The sequence below is a fragment of the Salvia splendens genome, chromosome 12 (genome assembly GCF_004379255.2).
Source record: "Salvia splendens isolate huo1 chromosome 12, SspV2, whole genome shotgun sequence".
Lineage (NCBI taxonomy): Eukaryota > Viridiplantae > Streptophyta > Magnoliopsida > Lamiales > Lamiaceae > Salvia > Salvia splendens.
The window spans coordinates 2450731-2469481 of NC_056043.1; the positions used below are offsets into that span (position 1 = coordinate 2450731).

At 41.8% G+C, this 18751-nt stretch overlaps 2 protein-coding genes across 2 annotated transcripts; both read right to left on the reverse strand.

Annotated features, from left to right (window-relative positions):
• Positions 1-2282: 2282 nt before the first annotated feature.
• Positions 2283-5208, reverse strand: LOC121758899 (cationic amino acid transporter 1-like). The gene is made up of 3 exons (XM_042154332.1): positions 5108-5208; positions 4038-4470; positions 2283-3826 (listed from the first exon to the last, which is right to left on the reverse strand). Exons 2-3 carry the CDS (start codon positions 4453-4455, stop codon positions 2454-2456), a joined length of 1791 nt encoding a protein of 596 aa, XP_042010266.1. The 5' UTR covers positions 4456-4470; positions 5108-5208; the 3' UTR covers positions 2283-2453.
• Positions 5209-13301: 8093 nt separating this feature from the next.
• On the reverse strand, positions 13302-16947 carry LOC121759515 (BTB/POZ domain-containing protein At1g30440-like). Its single transcript, XM_042155125.1, has 4 exons — positions 16437-16947; positions 15703-15772; positions 14270-15478; positions 13302-14027 (listed from the first exon to the last, which is right to left on the reverse strand). Exons 1-4 carry the CDS (start codon positions 16493-16495, stop codon positions 13461-13463), a joined length of 1905 nt encoding a protein of 634 aa, XP_042011059.1. The 5' UTR covers positions 16496-16947; the 3' UTR covers positions 13302-13460.
• Positions 16948-18751: the final 1804 nt, after the last annotated feature.

Here is an 18751-nt window from a genome sequence, read left to right on the forward strand (position 1 = left end):
GGTGTTACTCCCCCACTCGCTGTTTTTATGTGCGACTTAGGGGTTTTATGGATTTCTAAAAAATCATTTCTATCGTATGACATCGTGTCGGTAGCCCCACAGTCGAAAATCCACCCCGTATCATTAATAGTATCACAATCCTGGGCCTCAAAAGCATATGATAAATTTTCTAGGGGTGCAAATGAATTTCTGCAAATAATAGGGTCGGTTCTGCACTTATCAATAATTTGGTGGCTGGATCTGTAATTATTCGTAACTTGGGGGCTGGTTTGATAACACTTATGGAAATGGGGTCTTTTTTCTGAATATCCAAAATATTTGGGCTTAATTGAAAAATGAGGATTATTAGGGTTAGGGCAGCCGACCCCTAACCCTTTACCTGCTTCTCCGCCTCCGTCCAACCTGAGCGAAGCCACCATGGCTTCTGCCGTCTTCGCCCCACCAACACCGTCGCCGCGCCTGCCGCCGTCGGTTGGGAGACCGCTATTAGCCGGTCCTTTCTCCTGGAACCCAGTCGTTTCTCGGCCTCCTTCGTTCTGATTTCTCCCTCCGCCTTCAGTTCCAATCGCGATTTTCGCTTTTCCGGATTTTTCCTCTTCCCACCACTCTGGGTATCCCACCAATTGGAAGCACGTCTCCTTTGTGTGTTTATGCATTCCACAGTGCGAACACCAGAGCTTGGATTTGTCCGGTTTGCCGTTTCCCCGGCGGCTGTTGGCGGCGGAGCGCGACGGAGGTGGCTGACCCCGATTCTGTGGCTGTGGTGGGCGGTACTCTCGAGCTCCGAATCCGAATCCGACTCCCCCCGATGATGTCTCGTTTCCGACCGCGACGGAGATTGAATCGGACGCCGGTGACATGACTTTAAGTCGAGCTGCCTCCCGTTTCACCCATCCGTACGCGACGTCGGCTGAGGGGTAGGGTTCTTCCTTGAGGATTTCGCGTCGGATCCAATCGTATTTCTCATTGAGCCCGGTGAGGAATTTAAACAGCCTCAGTTCTGATTTGATTTCTCTGTATTGCTCTACTCCCTTATCGCAACAATTTACTGTTTTATGCGAGCATCGATCGATGTCGATCCATAAGCCGTGTAGTCGGCTCCAGTATGCCTCCAGCGTTGAGTCCCCTTGCACTATCCTGCTTGCTTTGTCCCTCAGATCGTATATCAGATACGAATCCGATGAGCTCGCGAATGTTACCGCGAGTGTATCCCATAGCGATTTTGCTGTCTGATGATGCGCGAAGTCCGCTATGAGATTAGTCTCCATGTTATCGATAATCCAGGAAAAGACTATTAAGTCTATTTCCTCCCAATCGGTGAACCCGATTTCGCCTGGTTTTGGTGGGGCTGGTACTCCGGAAATATGGCGGTAGACTCCTCGGCCGCCAATGGACACCTTCATCAATCGTGCCCATAGTGAATAATTTGAGCCGTTCAACTTGAAGGCTATGGTAACACTCTTGCTTGATCTAATCTTCTCGGCTATTTCGGTTTGGGGTTTTTCTGGCTTGTCTTCTGCCATTTTCCAGGTTTCAGGTTTGGGCAGATTTGGTGTTCTCGCCAATTTGGTCGAGAAAGGTATGTTCCTGGGCTATGATGATAATTTTCTGAGCCTAACCTGCTCGGATGCCTTGTAGAATTGGGTAATTTGTGTTATATTATTCACAATGAATTAGTACATCATATATAGACCTAGGGATTATTATACATGGTAAGATTTTCCACAATCAAATCTCCCTAATTTGTAGTCTAAATATCTCGTTCAATCTTCTCCTGATTTGGTGTGATTCCCTTATTGATTGCATGATATTCTGTAATCTCCAACAAGTTTAATATACATGAAAGTTTGTAATATATATACATTAAAATTTGTACTAATAAATATAGAATGGAGGGAAAGAGGTGAGGAGGGGCAAATGCCCCACCTGCTAAAGGGCTGGATCCGCCCATGGCTATATGTTTGATTAATTTTGTTAAGATACTGATTTTATATGAGTCTATTTGTTTGGTTAATTTTGTTAAGATGCAGATTTTATATTAGTTGCCAGTGACTTTATATGCTTGTAAATTGTAATAGTCAAATTTCAAATTGGTAGCAGCAAAATTGGAAACTCGTTAATTTATTTATCAGTTATTACATGTTGACCCCTTTCAGAATTTCAGATCATGTGTCCAAAAATTCTTACAAAACATTTACTAGTATATAATTAAGTACGAACTAATATGTGTGCGTTCCATCATTCCATGCATTTCAAGATGAGAATTTTGAGAAGAAAGGAGAAACGAGAACGATTCTATATTCCACTGAATTTTTCGATTGACTTTGGATACATTCGATAGATTCAACAATCCATAAAATCTGAAGTAAAATAGTAAGAAGTAGGAAATTATAATTGAATCATATAACATCCTAACGAATAGAAAAACAGAGGAAATATACTTAGTATTTAAGCTAAGGAGGAGCACTCCCGCCGTCGCCGGCTGTCCCCTCCTCCGCATTCCGGAGCGCCTTCCCCTGCGATTCGTACAACTTGGCCGTATCGTACGACGCGTGAAGCCCGAACAGCAGGTAGTACACCAGCAGGAAACACGTCCACACCGTGAACCTCACGAAAGACTTACCATCAATGGATCCCAGCAAGAATATGTTTATAGCTATAGACGTCGACGGCATCCACGGCACCATCGGCACGCCCCACAGCTTAGGCGACCGTGCCTGAGGCACGGTCACCCACAGCAACACGTTCGACAGGAACCATATAGGCACGGTGACACAGTACCCGATCCACCCTTGCTCGCTTAGCCCCCAATACATGGCAGTCCCTATTGAGGAAGCCAGGATCAGTGAGAGGTACACCACTAGCTTCTTCCGGTTCGCCTCCGTCGTCTCCCCGCTCACGTAGTACCTCCGCACGATGAGGGCTAGTGCCACCAGCATGAAGATGAAGAGCGTCGAGATCGAGAGCAAGTTTGCTAGGACTTCAAGATCGGTGAAGAAGGCTATCACGGCCGTGGCAGCGAGCATTGCCGCGGTGGCGATGATTGGCGTCCCTGTCTTCGGATCAACCTTGGCGAACCACGGCGGCATCATGTGTGTTCTTGCTATGTGCGTGAGGTACCGAGCCTGCCCCACCGCACTGACGAGGAGGACCGAGGTCATCCCCTTCAACGCGCCGGCTGCCACGACGTACTGAGCCCAGCCCCACCCGACCTTCTTGAATGCAACCGAGAAGGGGGCGTTGATGTCGATCTCGTTGAACGGTTGCATGAGGCAGAGGACGACCGCGAGCACGCAGTATATGGTGGTGGTGAGCACCATCGATCCCACGAGGCCGATGGGGATGTCGCGGGCCGGGTTCTTCGTCTCCTCCGCCATGGTGGAGACAGCGTCGAAGCCCACGTAGGCGAAGAAGAGGACGGCAGAGGCCTTGAAGATGCCGCGGGCGCCGTAGGGTGCGAAGTTCTTGTAGTTCTTGGGGTCGGCTTTGATGAGTCCGGCGATGATGATGAAGACGATGACGATGATGTGGACGACGGAGGCGATGTAGTTGAGGCGGGAGGAGCCCTTTGTGCTTAGGACGGCGATGATGCAGACGAGTATGATGATGCCGACGGCGATGGGGTCGAGCTGGTTGAAGTCCTTTGCTAAACCGTCTACCTCGAAGCGGAAGTCTTCGGGTTGGTGGTTGCAGAGGGTGGCGAAGTAGGACGTCCAGGAACGCGCCACCGCTGCTCCGCCGATTATGTACTCGAGTAGGATGTTTCCGGCGGCTATGAATGCCACGAAATCGCCGAGCTCCACTCTCAAGTAGGCAAATGAACCACCTGCAAAATTGATAGATTACTAATTAGTTTGCATCGATTCAAAAAAAATATTGATCATCTCTGACACTTCAATTAATGACAAAACTGCAGGAAAATAGCTTCTTCAGATTTTAGACTAGCTTCATACCACTAAAATTCATTGAATCAAACAATGTATAATTTCGAGAAATCAAAAATTTGAAATTAAGCAATTAAAGTGATGAGTGTATACCAGCAACAGGAATTTCGACGGCGAATTCGGTGTAGCAGAAGCCGGAAAGCAAGGCGGAGAGGCCGGAGAAGGCGTAGGACAGAACGACGGCAGGGCCGGCGTGGATGTGCGCCTCTTGTCCGGTGAGGACGAATATTCCGGCGCCGATGACAGCGCCCATGCCGAACCACATCAAATCCCACGCAGTAAGCGTCCTCTTCATCTGTCCGCCGCTCCGAGCCTTGACCTCCAGTTCCGCCTCCAAGCTCGACCGCGACGTGACCCGGTCGAGCAGCCGAGCCGGAGTCTGTCTCAATGCACTCGCGTAGTTCCCCCAGCTCTGGAACGATTCCTCAGGGAGAAAATCGTCCTTCGTGCACGTGCACAGCCTCCGCCGCGTCGTCGAACCCGCGCCGTCCGATTTGTCGTCTCCTTCCATATTCCTTTCCGTCACCTGCAAAAATTTTTAATTCGTCGTTGAGATTAATCGAAATGCTTCCTATCACAGGATTAGCGTTGATTATGAAATTTCAATTTGAAGACGAAACTGATTCGAATTTATCATCGCGTTAAAACAGGGCATTCCAAACAGATCCCCAAATCACGAATCAAGCATGAAGAGCAACGGAAATGTGAACTGGATTTCAGAATCATCCAAAACTAAATCGTGAATCGTGATCGCAAAATTTGGCGTAATAAAGCATCTGATTATAAAACAAATAAAGGCTAGAACAATAGCCAGCAGAATTGCAGCTATATCTCTGTATCACTCTCTCTCAAAAAACTCTGTTTATAGGGAAAATCGGCGACAGAAAAGTCAAGTGACCGGCGAAAGGTGCTTAACGTTAACAGCTACACTTCAACAAATCTACATCGCGTAGTATTATATACGATCAAATACACATCATGAAGAATTCAACAATTGTTATTGAATTAATCGAAATCAACCATGAAAACTCATCGACGTTGCGTCGTATCAATCAATCACACAATACGCACAGCTAAACATCAATATTTAAATTCCGAACTTGTTTCAAATAGGAACAAAAACAATGAAATCAATGCTGAGAGAGAGAGTGAGAGAAGAGAACCTGTATCGCGGCAGTGTAGAGATGTAGAGTGTGTTTATGTGTGAAATTTTTGTGCGTGGAAAATTTGGTAGCGCAGTTTGAAGGGTTTGACGAAATATGAATATTAATCTTGTATTTTGGGTGTAAAACAGAAATGGAAGTGTTATAGTATTATTTATAGAAATGGAAAGAAAATTCGGCGGGATATGTCACTTTGATTTTTATATTTTAATAATGTAGGTTTATTCATGAAATATTCATAATTAGTTTCAATAATGCCGATTTTGTCGGAAAAGCTATAATAGGTTCAATATTTTGATGCCAACAAATGACTGATAATTGATTATGTTTATGATCGTATCATATGGTTTTTGGCTAAAAATAAAGAATTCAAAGTAAATGGTGTGTGGATAATTTGAGAATGAAGGAGAGAGAAATGATTCCGGGTAAAACAAGCTTGAGATTCGGAATCTGAGGGTTGGAATTTAGTCCAAAAAATGCGAGGGGAAATTTCGAAGGCCCATGCATAGGATATTGATCATGTGTGCTGTTGCGATTGCGTCGGCCCGCATTCTCATCGGCTATTGAATGACCAAATTGCCCTCGCTCTCATGGTTATTATCCTTGTATATGAGTCCCAGTATCTTTTATTTTGTATTTATTTCTTTTTTTATTTATTTATTACGAATTTTAATCAAACTGATATTTTATTTAATTAAAATTCACAATTGGTTAAAACTTAAACAATGATATAATAATTAAATTTAATTTAAATTTAAATAATATTCAAACTAAATGATTTACGGTTGTTTCGCATCACTCTAAATCAAGGTAAATTTCTTCAAATGTTAGCATTTATCAAAAAGGGAACTAAACAAAAAATTATAGATACTGGTTTTTATATATATAAAAAAAATCAGAGCTCCAAGTTTTTTAAAACATATCCTAGAGCATCATCTCCAAGGGGGAAAGGTAAGTTGACAAGGTATATTTCTCATTTACCTTCTCAAAAAGGTAATTATACCTTCTTAAAACTCCAAGAGAAGAAGGTAGGTAAATTAAGAAGACAAACAAAAATAACTAACTTTTTACCTTTTCTTCCAACAAGAGGTAAAGATACTTTCTCAAATAAAAGAAGGTATAATACCTCCCCAAATACCTTTTCCATTAGAGCATGAAATTTTATCAACAAAAGGTAAATATGGTAGTTATTTCTATTTACCTCTACATTTACCATCTCCAAATACCATTTTCGGTACTTGGAGATGCTCTAATACACAAATAAAAAATACTAGTAGATTCTAAAGACACTCTTTATAAAAAGCTACAAGTATTTATAGCAGAGAAGATTAATGAGTGGTTAAGACGCATTATTCCGTAATAAAAATTCCACCATTTGTAAAACAATTGCAGGGACCAGGGATTACAAAGAAAATCATTTCTCATTCCTTTTTGGCGATTAACAACTCATACATTTCTATTGTTAATCATAATATTTTCTAATCATTTCTTACATTTCGAGTAATTTGGGTTAGGACATTGCGCACCAGTTGAAAGTTTTCCAACTTTAAATTCTTGGATGGTACACAGTAAAAATGAAATCAGAGTATAATAACCAGGTTCATAACTCCTAGTACATAGTCCTATTGCAGCGGAAGAGTCCAAGACAAAGTAGCATGTGTGAAGATACACTACTTTGGGCTACCTATTGCTATTTATTAAAAAAAACATTACCCAACACATTCGCCTCCTCGTACACGTTCAACATGCACGTTAGAAAAGAAACATGCATGACTGAGTACTTAATATACTCAGTGGACATGGTGCCAAAATATAAGTCGCATTTAAATTTATCAGCCACAGTTGAGTGAACATGAGGTTTTTATTTAAAAGGTCCGAGTCACTAAATATCCTTTAATTTCATAAAATTGATTTCGCAATCACATAAACATAAATACCATATCTGAAACGTATGTGAACCGGGAATGTGGCCACATTCCCGGTTCACATACGTTTCACATTCCACGACGGTCACTGGTCCGGCCATCTTGAAAGTTAGCTCACGATCCCCATATGTGTACACTAGTCCGAGTAGGGTTTGCGGCCCTACTGGGACCCGAATTCGATTTAACATGATTGGCATAGCCAAGCAGATAGGTAATCGTAAAAGCAAAACATGGCATGACAAACATGATTAGAAATGATTCACATATTCATACTAAAATCACGTTTTGAAAAGAATGTCGATCTCAAAAGCTATTTCCCTTAGTCAAAAAGTCCTTTGAGTTGGTCTTAAACGACGTGTGAAAACGCCCCTTTAGAAGAATAAAAATAATACTTAATTAGACTTAAGAAGATAAGAAAACTTAACGTGAATGCATCCTAAGTGTGTGGTCATTTTATTTTTCGTTCCTTATTTTCTAAAAGTCCTTGAACATTAATTAAATCGGGAGATTCAATCTATGCGGTTGCTTACAAAAATTATTCGTTTAACAAAGAGAGCATTATTACCTTCTATGCAAATTATTTGAGCACTAAATTAAATCTCGGCTCAATCTAATAATTAAATTGTAGTTCATCAACAATTAAGTAAACAAAAAAAACAGCCATTACTTCGTTTAATTACTAAAGTCCATTCAACAAAAGTAATCTGCCCACTTTCTTAACTAAATCCTCAATGTTTGCATTTTATTTAATAATACCTGGCCAACCATTAGTATATGAAACTCCAAGATCAAGACAAATGGTAATATTGTTGAGAAAAGGGGAAGTATCAATAAGCATTAAAGAAAAATAGAGTTCCAAGAATGGAGTTCCAAGAAGCATTGAAGATGTGCATGTCTTGTTCCAATAGTAGTGTAGTTGCATTAATATACATTTATTGTAGGATCTCAAAGGTCACCAACATCCCTATAAATATATGAGTGTTGAGTACCATTTCATCATTCAATCAAATACAATAATATTCTCCCATTGCTTTCTTCTCTAAATATGTCGTCCTTGATACCTTTCTCGGCCCCTTCCCGTTTTTTTGTTTTTCCTTTTTTCGTTGTACCTGTAACCATAAGCCAAAATGTCAAATGACAACTATATAGTAACCGAAACCTCAGATTCGTCTATGGCAGATGAATTTGCCCGGCAATTTTCCAACTTTATTCGCAATAGTTTTGCGATGAACCAACCAAATCCACCAGAAACAGCTGCCATGCCATTCAGAATTGACACGCAGCCCCTCCACATTGGTGGGAATAAGTTGAATGGAGAAAATTACGCCCTTTGGTCTGTATTGATGAAGACAGCAATAAGCGGTCGGGGAATGGTATCTCACGTCACCGGAGTGCCTCCTTCCCCACTGCGAACCGATCCAGCCTTCATACAATGGGAACAAGCCGATCACTGTGTGATCACTTGGTTAATACAAAACATTGAGCCTCGACTGGTCAGTCGAGTTTCACAACATCCGACGACGAAGCATATATGGGATGCGTTGGTCGTCACATATGGGAGCGGAAGAGATAAAATCCAGGTGTATGATCTTCAGTTCAAAGCAACCACACTGAGACAAGGAAGCAGTTCATTAGAAGAAATATGGAGCCGGTTGGGAGAGATCTGGATTTCAATCGACCAAAAACAGACGAACCCAATGAAATGTCAAGAGGATATGAAGATTCATAACAAATTCATACAAGATCAGAGAGTATGTCAGTTTCTCTATGCAATTGATAGCAAATATGAAACAACCAAGAGGGAGATACTGAAAATGGACCCGCTTCCCTCCGTCGACTATGCGTACAACCTGATTCAGCAGGAGGAGACACGACTCCGAGTGTTACAACAGGCAAACACCGGCGGAACAGCTGCCATGGATGGAATTGGAACCGGCCTCGCCATTCGAGGGTGGCAGAACCCTACCGGCGGCTCTCGGGGTGGCGGTCGCGGAAGCAACGGTGGTGGTCGCGGCAGCGGCAATGATAGAAATCGGCGAAGTGATGAAGAAGACAAGTCAAAATTGGTGTGTTCCTACTGCAAACGGAAAAGACACACAAAAGATTCATGCTTTGAACTAATTAGATATCCAGATTGGTGGGAAGAGAAGCACGGCAAGCCGCCGCAACCGCAAACACCCTGGAACCGCGGCGGGCACGCCGCCTCAACAGCTGGAGGCGACGGAGGCAACGCCGTGCAGGGGGTCGCGCAAACCGCCGGTGCTGTCCAGCCAGGAGGAAGGACCAGAAATGAAGCTGCTCAGCCGGCGAACACAACCGGGGCAGCAAACTTCGTTGCCAGCGGAAGTGGGAGTGTAATTCACGATTGGAGTGAAGAATTGATGAGGGAAGAGGCGGCGCCCGATTCAGGTAGATTAGGGTTAGGGAGCTCTTTTATTGGAAGCCCCCAAATCTTTGGGAAATTGCAGGTTTTACCCCACCAAAATTCTCAGTCACAATTAGCCCCCAAATCTCTTGAAAATTCCATAATTTCCCAAACCACTTGCCAAAATCGATTTCAGCCTCTCGAGAAGCTTGAAGTTGTGTGTGCAGTATCTAATGGCCATGAGAAAAATGATAAATGGATTTTTTTACTGTGGGGCAACCGATACCATAACATATGATGCCTCAGACCTTACCAACCTTCAGAAACCTCTAAAATCTCATATCCAAACTGCCAATGGGGAATTTACAGTGGTTGAGGGGGCTGGAACCGTTAACATTTCCCCAACTTTGCAGTTATCAAATTGTCTATATATTCCTTCGATGTCTCATAAGTTATTATCCATTAGTCATGTCACAAAGGAATTGAATTGTACGTTACTAATGCAGCCACAATTTTGTCTGTTGCAGGATATCCGAACCGGAGAGATAATTGAGCGTGGCACTGAACGTGATGGGCTTTACTATGTGGATGAGATACCTCAAAAAGGGACTGCCATGTTAACTCACGGATCAGCTGACCGAAAAGCTTGGCTTTGGCATCGGCGCTTGGGTCATCCATCTATCGGTTACTTAAAATTGTTATTTCCTAGTATTATTCCTAAGCATGACATGTACTGTGAAACTTGTCTTTTATCCAAAATTCATCGGAACTCTTACCCATTAAGTAATACTCGTGTTGAAACCCATTTACCTTAGTACACTCTGATGTTTATGGGCCCGCACCAGTTATTGGGGGGCAAGGTTTTCGATATTTCTTAGTTTTTGTGGATGATTGCACTCGCATGACCTGGATATATTTCATGAAACAAAAATCTGAAGTTTTGTCACACTTTACCCATTTCTATAACCTTATCCAAACCCAGTTTCACAAAACCATTCAGGTCCTTCGGTCAGATAATGGGGGGAGTTCGTTAATTCTACCATGAAACAATTCTTCCAAAACAAAGGCCTTATACACCAAACCACATGTGCTCATACTCCCGAACAAAACGGTGTGGCTGAAAGGAAAAATCAATCTCTCCTCGAAATGACTCGTTCTATGCTTATAGAGTCAAAAGCCCCGAAACACTTCTGGCCAGAAGCCATTGCCACCTCAGCCTATCTCTTAAACCGATTGCCCACAAGTATTCTCAAACACAAAACTCCTCTACAAGTCTTGTCCACCTTCACAAAAATTCCTCCGCCCTTGACTCTTGAACCTCGCGTCTTCGGATGCTCTGTTTTTGTCCACATTCCTAAACATGAAAGAACTAAACTATCCCCTTGCGCTATCAAATGCGTTTTTGTAGGATATGGGGTAAATCAAAAGGGGTATATGTGTTTCGATCCAAAGTCCAACCGGATGTTTGTTACAATGAACTGCAACTTTCTTGAAACTGAGTACTTCTTTACCCATCTTAGCGGTCAGGTGGAGAGTAATGTTAGGGATAACAATGATACGAACCCGCTAAGTTGGATCTCAATGCCACTGCCAACGCCAAGCAATCCTGATGCGGATCTATCAGAGAAAACAGTAAGCAATTCCGCTGAGCAAGTCTCTGATGTGGTAGAGTCCATCGTAGAAGGTGGCATTGCCTCAAATATTTCTCCGTTAAGGTTATCCAATGTAAGTAATCCTGTGGATACAGATAATTGTTTGGCTAACACTGTAAGTGCAGAAGAAAATTCAATTGAGGCCGAAGAAAGGGAAATTGAGGAAGTCGAGGTCGAAGGAGTTGACCCTGACACTGGGAGGTACATACTTCCACCAAGGTCAAACAGAGGAGTTCCACCCAAAAGGTATACGCCAGAGAGGATTGACAGGAAAAAGCGGTACTCTGTTGTGAACCTAGCCAAAGGCCATTTATCAGAGATGGCTCGGGCTTTCGAGAATGCACTAAATGAGGAAGAAGAAATACCACAGACATGGGAAGAAGCTATGAAATACAAGCATTGGAGGGAAGCAATGAAGAAAGAGATTGATGCACTGATTCGAAACCACATATGGGAGAAATGTGCTCTACCAGAAGGGAAACGACCAGTGGGTTGTCGATGGGTCTTCACTATCAAAAGAAGACCTGATGGCTCGATAGAAAGGTACAAGGCACGACTTGTCGCAAAAGGCTATACAAAGACATATGGAGTTGACTATTCTGAGACCTTCTCTCCAGTAGCTAAGATGAACACAATTCGGGTGTTGTTATCCATTGCTGCTAATAGGGACTGGCCATTACACCAGTTTGATGTAACGAATGCCTTCCTACATGAAGAGTTGAAGAAGGAAGAAGAAGTTTACATGGAGGCACCCCCAGGTTTTGCAACAGATTTTAAAGCAGGTGAAGGGTGCCGATTGAGGAAGACCTTGTATGGATTGAAGCAATCTCCAAGAGTATGGTTTAGGAAGTTTGTTGGGGCAATGATTAGCTATGGATATACACAGAGCAATTCAGACCATACGCTATTTTTTAAGAAGCAGGGTGATAAGATCACATGTTTAATCATATATGTTGATGACATGATTATTACAGGTGACGACCTAGAAGAGATTGAGGAATTAAAGAAAAATCTTTTTCAGGAATTTGAGATGAAGGACTTGGGGAATCTCAAGTACTTTCTTGGGATTGAAGTGCTAAGGTCAACCAAAGGAATTTTTCTGCGACAAAGGAAGTATATCTTGGACATCCTAGCAGAGACTGGCCTACTGGAATGTAAACCAGCAGACACTCCTCTGGCAGTTAATCACGGATTACAAATCAGAGAAGGAGCTGAGTTGGCTGACCGTAGTCGATATCAGCGACTAGTCGGAAAACTCATATATCTCTCGCACACTAGGCCAGATATTGCCTATGCAGTTGGGGTCGTAAGTCAGTTCATGCATAAGTCGCAGACAGATCACATGGAGGCAGCACTTAGAATTTGTCGGTATTTGAAGGGAACTCCAGGGCATGGAGTGTTGTTCGCCAAAAATGGGCATCTTAAGATTCATGGTTATACAGATGCTGACTGGGCAGGGAACCTAAACGATAGGAAGTCTACAGCAGGCTACTTTACCTTTGTTGGAGGTAATTTGGTAACATGGAGAAGTAAGAAGCAGAAGGTGGTGGCTCTTTCGAGTGCCGAAGCAGAATTTCGTGGGATTAAAAGTGGGTTGACCGAGATTTTATGGTTAAGGAGATTGATGAAAGAGATTAATCTCCCTCTAAGCAAGTGCCAGTTGTATTGTGATAACAAAGTTGCTATAAGCATCTCACAAAATCCAGTACAACATGATCGAACGAAGCATGCGGAGGTTGACAGACACTTCATCAAAGAAAACATTGAGAATGGGATTGTCGAACTCCCTTTTGTTCGCTCTGAGGATCAACTTGCCGACATCCTAACTAAAGCAGTCAACTCAAGGAGCTTTGAAGATGTGCTTTCCAAATTGAGTTTTGGAGATCCCACCACTCAATTTGAGGGGGAGTGTTGAGAAAAGGGGAAGTATCAATAAGCATTAAAGAAGAATGGAGTTCCAAGAATGGAGTTCCAAGAAGCATTGAAGATGTGCATGCCTTGTTCCAATAGTAGTGTAGTTGCATGAATATACATTTATTGTAGGATCTCAAAGGTCACCAACATCCCTATAAATATATGGGTGTTGAGTACCATTTCATCATTCAATCAAATACAATAATCTTCTCCCATTGCTTTCTTCTCTAAATATATTGTCTATACCATTTAACAAATATTAGCCTTAACTACGACCAAAAATAACCAAACCACACAAAATAAAAGGCACAAGATATATGTCTACAAAAATTAGTAGCTTGAGAAAAGAAAATAGGATTTAACTAAACAAATTAGAAATTTGTTCACACAGTTACACTTTCACTCTACCTAAGTTACAAATGAACAAGAAATAAGGGGCAAGAATAATCATCAAATATCACACACAACAACGTTAGAAACCAATCAAAATCAAGAAATTAGTTCTTTTCATTCAAAAGCACAATTTTCTTCTCCTTCCCTTGTTTCTCTCTAACCTTGTCAACCTTTTTGCTGCCATGATTCTGCTTGCTCACAGATCCCTCCTGAGCACTGCACATTTGCGACTTGAGCCGGAACCCGAACTTCTTTGACACGCTTCCCCACGCGCTCGAAGACGCCGGCGACACCTTCACCTTGCCTAACTTGTCGATTACCTCCCTCATGTTGGAGCACTCCTTCTCGAGCTCGGACACCCTCATCCTCATGCTATCCATCCCGACTTTCAGGACTTGGTTTTCCCTCACCGCGGTGGCCCAGCCTCCCTCGTTCGCCCCCATCAGCCCGCTTCTCAGCTGTCTAGAGCCGTCGAGGTTTTCCGAGACGAGAAAGCAGCCCGCGATGGAGGTTCTCAGCTGCAGCTGCTCGAAGAAAAGGACTTGGACTATTACTCTCAGCGGCAGCCTCTCGTTCTGGGCTGCGTGGGTGCAGGCTTCGAGCGAGAGCTTCTGGCAGTCCATTAGCCGGCACAGCTGCTCGCGCTCGGGCTCGGCCAACCATGGGTGAGACTGTATGTGAGAGAATGAATAGTTAGTTGATTGAAATGTTGCAATTTTCATCAATCAATGAGTGGTTGTACTAGGGGTGGAAAAAAGATTACCGATATACCACACTTATCGTATCCTAAAAATAACGAAAAATATGAATTTTCGGTACAATAACGTTATGAATTAATTTTCATATACAATATACCGAAAATCCATATAACGCTATATAACAATTGGTATAACTATATTAAATACATAGTTACCTTGAGATAGACATCGATTGCGCGATAAAGACCGTCGTCCAAAGGCCGCGCGTACTCTGGCACGATAGAGGCGAGCGAGTGAAACTTGGGGTGTTTCAGGTTAACGTCAGGGGCGACCTCCGCAAGGTATCCATCGATTAATTTCGCCACCATGGTGATGGGTGTTAGTGATGCTGATTCCATCAACTGGCCATCATCAACTGAGCCAGGAGATGCATCACCAACCACCTGATCCATGGTCAAGAAATGCTCGAGAATCCGCTGAACGCAGTCCACGTCGTACAGGGTCTCCATCGTGTAAGAGATATTTGGCATAAGAAGATCCTCGAGCATTGCCTGATCGAGCTGCATCCCGATCCGTTTCTCCAGGTTTGATATGCACGAGGCGTCGGCTTGGAGAAATCTAGCCGTTCTGAGCAGACCGAACAGGAATTTCGTCGGAACCAGATCCTTCTGCAGGGGAAGCAAGCGATCGATCTCTTCGAGGAGAGCTTTCTGATCTTCTTCCGAGAGCAAGGCGGCTGATACCACCCTCGACTCACTTCCACCGTGGCGCCGGTTTAGGCCCGGTAGGTATTTTCTCGAATAACAAACGAGAGATCCGGAAGTTATCTCCTGTTTCACGCCCCGAGATTCCATCACCGAAATAAACCTTTTGTACAGAGGCAGGCTCAGATTCGACACGTCCTCGTACCACCAATCTTCACTCGACTGTTTTGGTCGAGCACCCGTGCTTATCCCGTTCCACAACACGCTCCCTCCCGGGCTCTGCATCGGGCCACCACGCTCCATCATAGGCCACCCAAACAGAGCAGGATCGGTGCACGCCTTCGCAGCCAAGGAGTCGATGCATCTTTTCGGGATGTGGAGCTGTTCAGCATAAGAGAGCACATCGTCACACGTCTGCAGTGCTATCAAAGAGTCCTTCCAGCTTCGCAGAACCGTCTGATTGAGAAAGATCTCGGTCTGAGAAACAAGATTGCCCTCCCCATACTCTTCAGTCATTTCGAGATGCTCAGCAGCACATCGGAGGTACACCACTTTTGATGCAGTGAGCTCGAGTTTCACCCCGTAGCAGAATTTAGCTACAAGCTCAAACGTTTTTGCTCCACCGGGAACGTCTGAGAGTTTGATGACACAACCTTCTTCTCCCTCGGATGCTTCTGCGATAAGCCTCTCCATGACCCCGCTTCTTGAGAGCAACGGAAACTACAATGGGGGCAAGCCAACAACACACCATATCAAGTTATGCTCAATCTCACAATAACAAGTTCAAAAAATACCAAATTCTTGAACAATGGTTTTGTTTCCTTCACATCCATCCTCACAATTTAAGCTAAATTGCAAATTTACATTAGAAATCAAATAGATGAATCAACACTACGAAACAAAGTACTATACAACCAACAAGAGCGAAGGACGATAGAGAATACCTTGTGAAGATGAAACGACATTTCCTCGACTTCAACAACTACATCACTAGGGAGACCAGTAGTGCAGAACCTATGAGTAAACGAGAAGGATAAAAGTGAGGAAGCAAATCACCATTTCACTCGAAAGAAAAGCAACAACTGTTAGGCGCGTTGAAGAAGACGCGATCACAGGAATTACACAAAAAGCTAATGCATACATACATCTGCTATTTAACATCAGATCAAGCTAATGTCAAAGCACTATCACAGTATCAATATTTTCCAGAGAATTTGAAAATATATACAATACCAAATTCATAAGAGTACTAAAGAAGTAATCTGCAAAGGTTTTGTTTAAGAGACGCAGATTACAGAACCAAACTATTACCCAAAATTGGATGCTTCTATTCAGAAAATCTATAAAAATAACTCACATTTTAAACAACTAAACAAAAGAGGAACTCAGCAACTGAAATCAGCAAAACTTGTCACAAAAAGTCCCAAATCTCACACATACTATTATAGTTCTCACTTCTCAGTTCTCAGGCATGTAAATATCAAACTTGTAAGCAAAAACTTAACATACTCAGCAACTGAAATCAAGTGTCTATTTTCAGAGCCAAACAAAAAAGCCTAAACACAAAACTCAGCTCATTTTCTTCAATCCTAATTCAGACACAAAGGCAATCAAGAATTCATGGAAAACAGTCATTTTTGGAGAAATAAAAAGAGGACTAATAAGTGAAGAAACAAACCAGGCTTGCCCTTGCCGCCGAAATGCATCAGTTTTGGATCCCAACTTCATACAAGCCATCTCTTTAAACTCAAAAAACTTAAAATTTGCTAATTCTCCAAAAACTCAAACAGTTCTTACACAGATCTTCTTCTAAACTCTCTGAACAAAGAGAATAATAGCACACAGCTCAAAAACTCAAGAAAAGGCTCCAATTGTAGATTTCACCAAAAGCAGCAATCAATGCAGCAAAATCCAGATGGGTGATTTCTTCTCTCTCTCATAACTCTTGTCTCTGTTTCAATACACTTCACACACCCAATTGAAACCGACCCAAAATCTGAATCCCACTTGGGATATATACCGATACAAAAATATAGTGAATCAGACAACAAATTTAGGTCAACCCCTCCAAAAACGAGAAAGAATACGAAACAGAGTTGCTCTGACACAAAAACCACTTCTTTAACCACCAGAAGATTCCAAAACTCAGCCCTTTGTGACATATGCGACACCGCAAGCTTTAAACACCATTTAACAAAAGAGTGATGCTAAATGGCCATAACGTGGCTGACCATAAAAAGTTAATTTAGTCCATTTACATGTATAAAAAAATTAGAATTACCGATATAAACTTATATGTGTGTGAATGGACTTGTGAGTTGATACTTATCTTTGAATTCCATTACGTAAAACACATTAATATCACGAATTACTGTATACGTTGAGCAACAATCAAGAAATGACAGTAGTAATAAGTTGAGCAAAAACTACGAAAGAGCAACACTAAAATGTTGAGCAACATATAATGAAGATGATATAAAAGTAAAATCAAGTAGTATTAAACCAAAAATTGAAAAAAAAATCAATTTTTTTGTTATTTAATTAATTTATGGCCGGCCATAATGTGGCCGCATAACATTATTCTTAACAAAATCTAGAGAGGGGGAGAAAACCCCATTTAAATCACCTAATTAATTGTTACTGTCTGAAAAAAGATCAAATTTTTTTCTTGAGAAACTAATCAATTGCAGCTCTGAAACACAAATAAATTGGCATGTGGGTCCGTTGCCTTCAAACATACTCATTGCATAGAGATTCCAAATTCTTTAAAGTCAGTAACAATATTTTTTCAAATAATTATTTATCTTAATCTGTATCAAGAATTGAAATATCTTTGAAAATCGTTTTAGTTTCCTTTTTCTTTATAATTGAGGCCATTGAATTTTGAAAATAATTATTAACAGCCATCCGCTTCAAGGCCAGCTAAGCCATGTGGGCTTCTTTTCTGTCATTTTTTAGGAGTATTTATTGTGGTTAAATAATAATAAAGGTTTTAAATTTTAGTTTGTTTGATTAATTATATCCTTCAACTTTAATTTAACCTATTTTATAACTTGAAAAATTGAGAAATATTTAATTATAGCTTGAGATTTGATTTAGTTTATTTATGGGTAGAAGAAAAAAATATTATTGCTTCATGTAGTTTTCTAAGAAGATTCATTTGAATAATGCACGAATTTAATTGATATCAATATGAAAAATTGGTAATACTACAATTTACTAACAAATTTGTTGAATATTGAAAAAAAATTTAAGTAAAATTCGTCATTGTTTTTCAACAAAAATTAGTGAGTACTCCATATTTTATTCATGTCTTTTAGTGTTTGACTGACCGCCAGTCCATGCATTGATATAATGTATCTGCACTAAAATGAAATTAAATTACTAACAAAATTTGGCATATTGTTGTTGACTGTAATTAAACAATTTCTCAACGTTTGAGTTGTAATTGAAAAGTGATGGTTTGGCGAATTTTTGATGGTGATGAATGCAGGAAAATACAGATCATGATACAGAGATTTACGTGGTTCGATTTACTGAGGTAAATCTACGTCCACGGGAAGAAAAGAGGGCAGAGTTGTATTGCTTGATCTGTTTTCTACAGCTTACAATACAGACTTGCTATTTGATATTTGATCTCTAGAGAACTTAACCCTTCCTTATCTGATCTGAGTTCTATTTATACATTGAACTAAGATCGTGGATTGCATCACCACTAATGATGGTTGTGAATGTCGTGGAGGTCGTGGCGATCCTGCATGGGTCCACTATCCTGCATGAGATCCTGCATGAGTCCACTATCTCTGTGCTTGGTCCACTATCCTGCATGTGATCCTGCATGAGTTGACTATCTTCCAGTTCGGTCGAATACTGAGACCGAACTGCTGAACTATTGCCGATCTGAGAGTGGAGCTTGATTGGTCGGCTTTTACCGAGCTGTAGGCTGGGGCCGAACTCTTTGGTAATGCCGAACTGATACTCTTCCTTGGGCTT

Bases quoted from the DNA above. Each gene is read 5' to 3' on its own strand.
- LOC121758899 (XM_042154332.1), bottom strand. From the start codon at position 4,455: ATGGAAGGAGACGACAAATCGGACGGCGCGGGTTCGACGACGCGGCGG. The intron at 3,827-4,037 runs GTATACACTCAT...TCAATTTTGCAG, and splicing joins CGTCGAAATTCCTGTTGCTG to GTGGTTCATTTGCCTACTTG.
- LOC121759515 (XM_042155125.1), bottom strand. From the start codon at position 16,495: ATGGCTTGTATGAAGTTGGGATCCAAAACTGATGCATTTCGGCGGCAA. The intron at 15,479-15,702 runs GTATTCTCTATC...CCCCCATTGTAG, and splicing joins TGTCGTTTCATCTTCACAAG to TTTCCGTTGCTCTCAAGAAG. The intron at 14,028-14,269 runs GTAACTATGTAT...TCTCACATACAG, and splicing joins CAATCGATGTCTATCTCAAG to TCTCACCCATGGTTGGCCGA.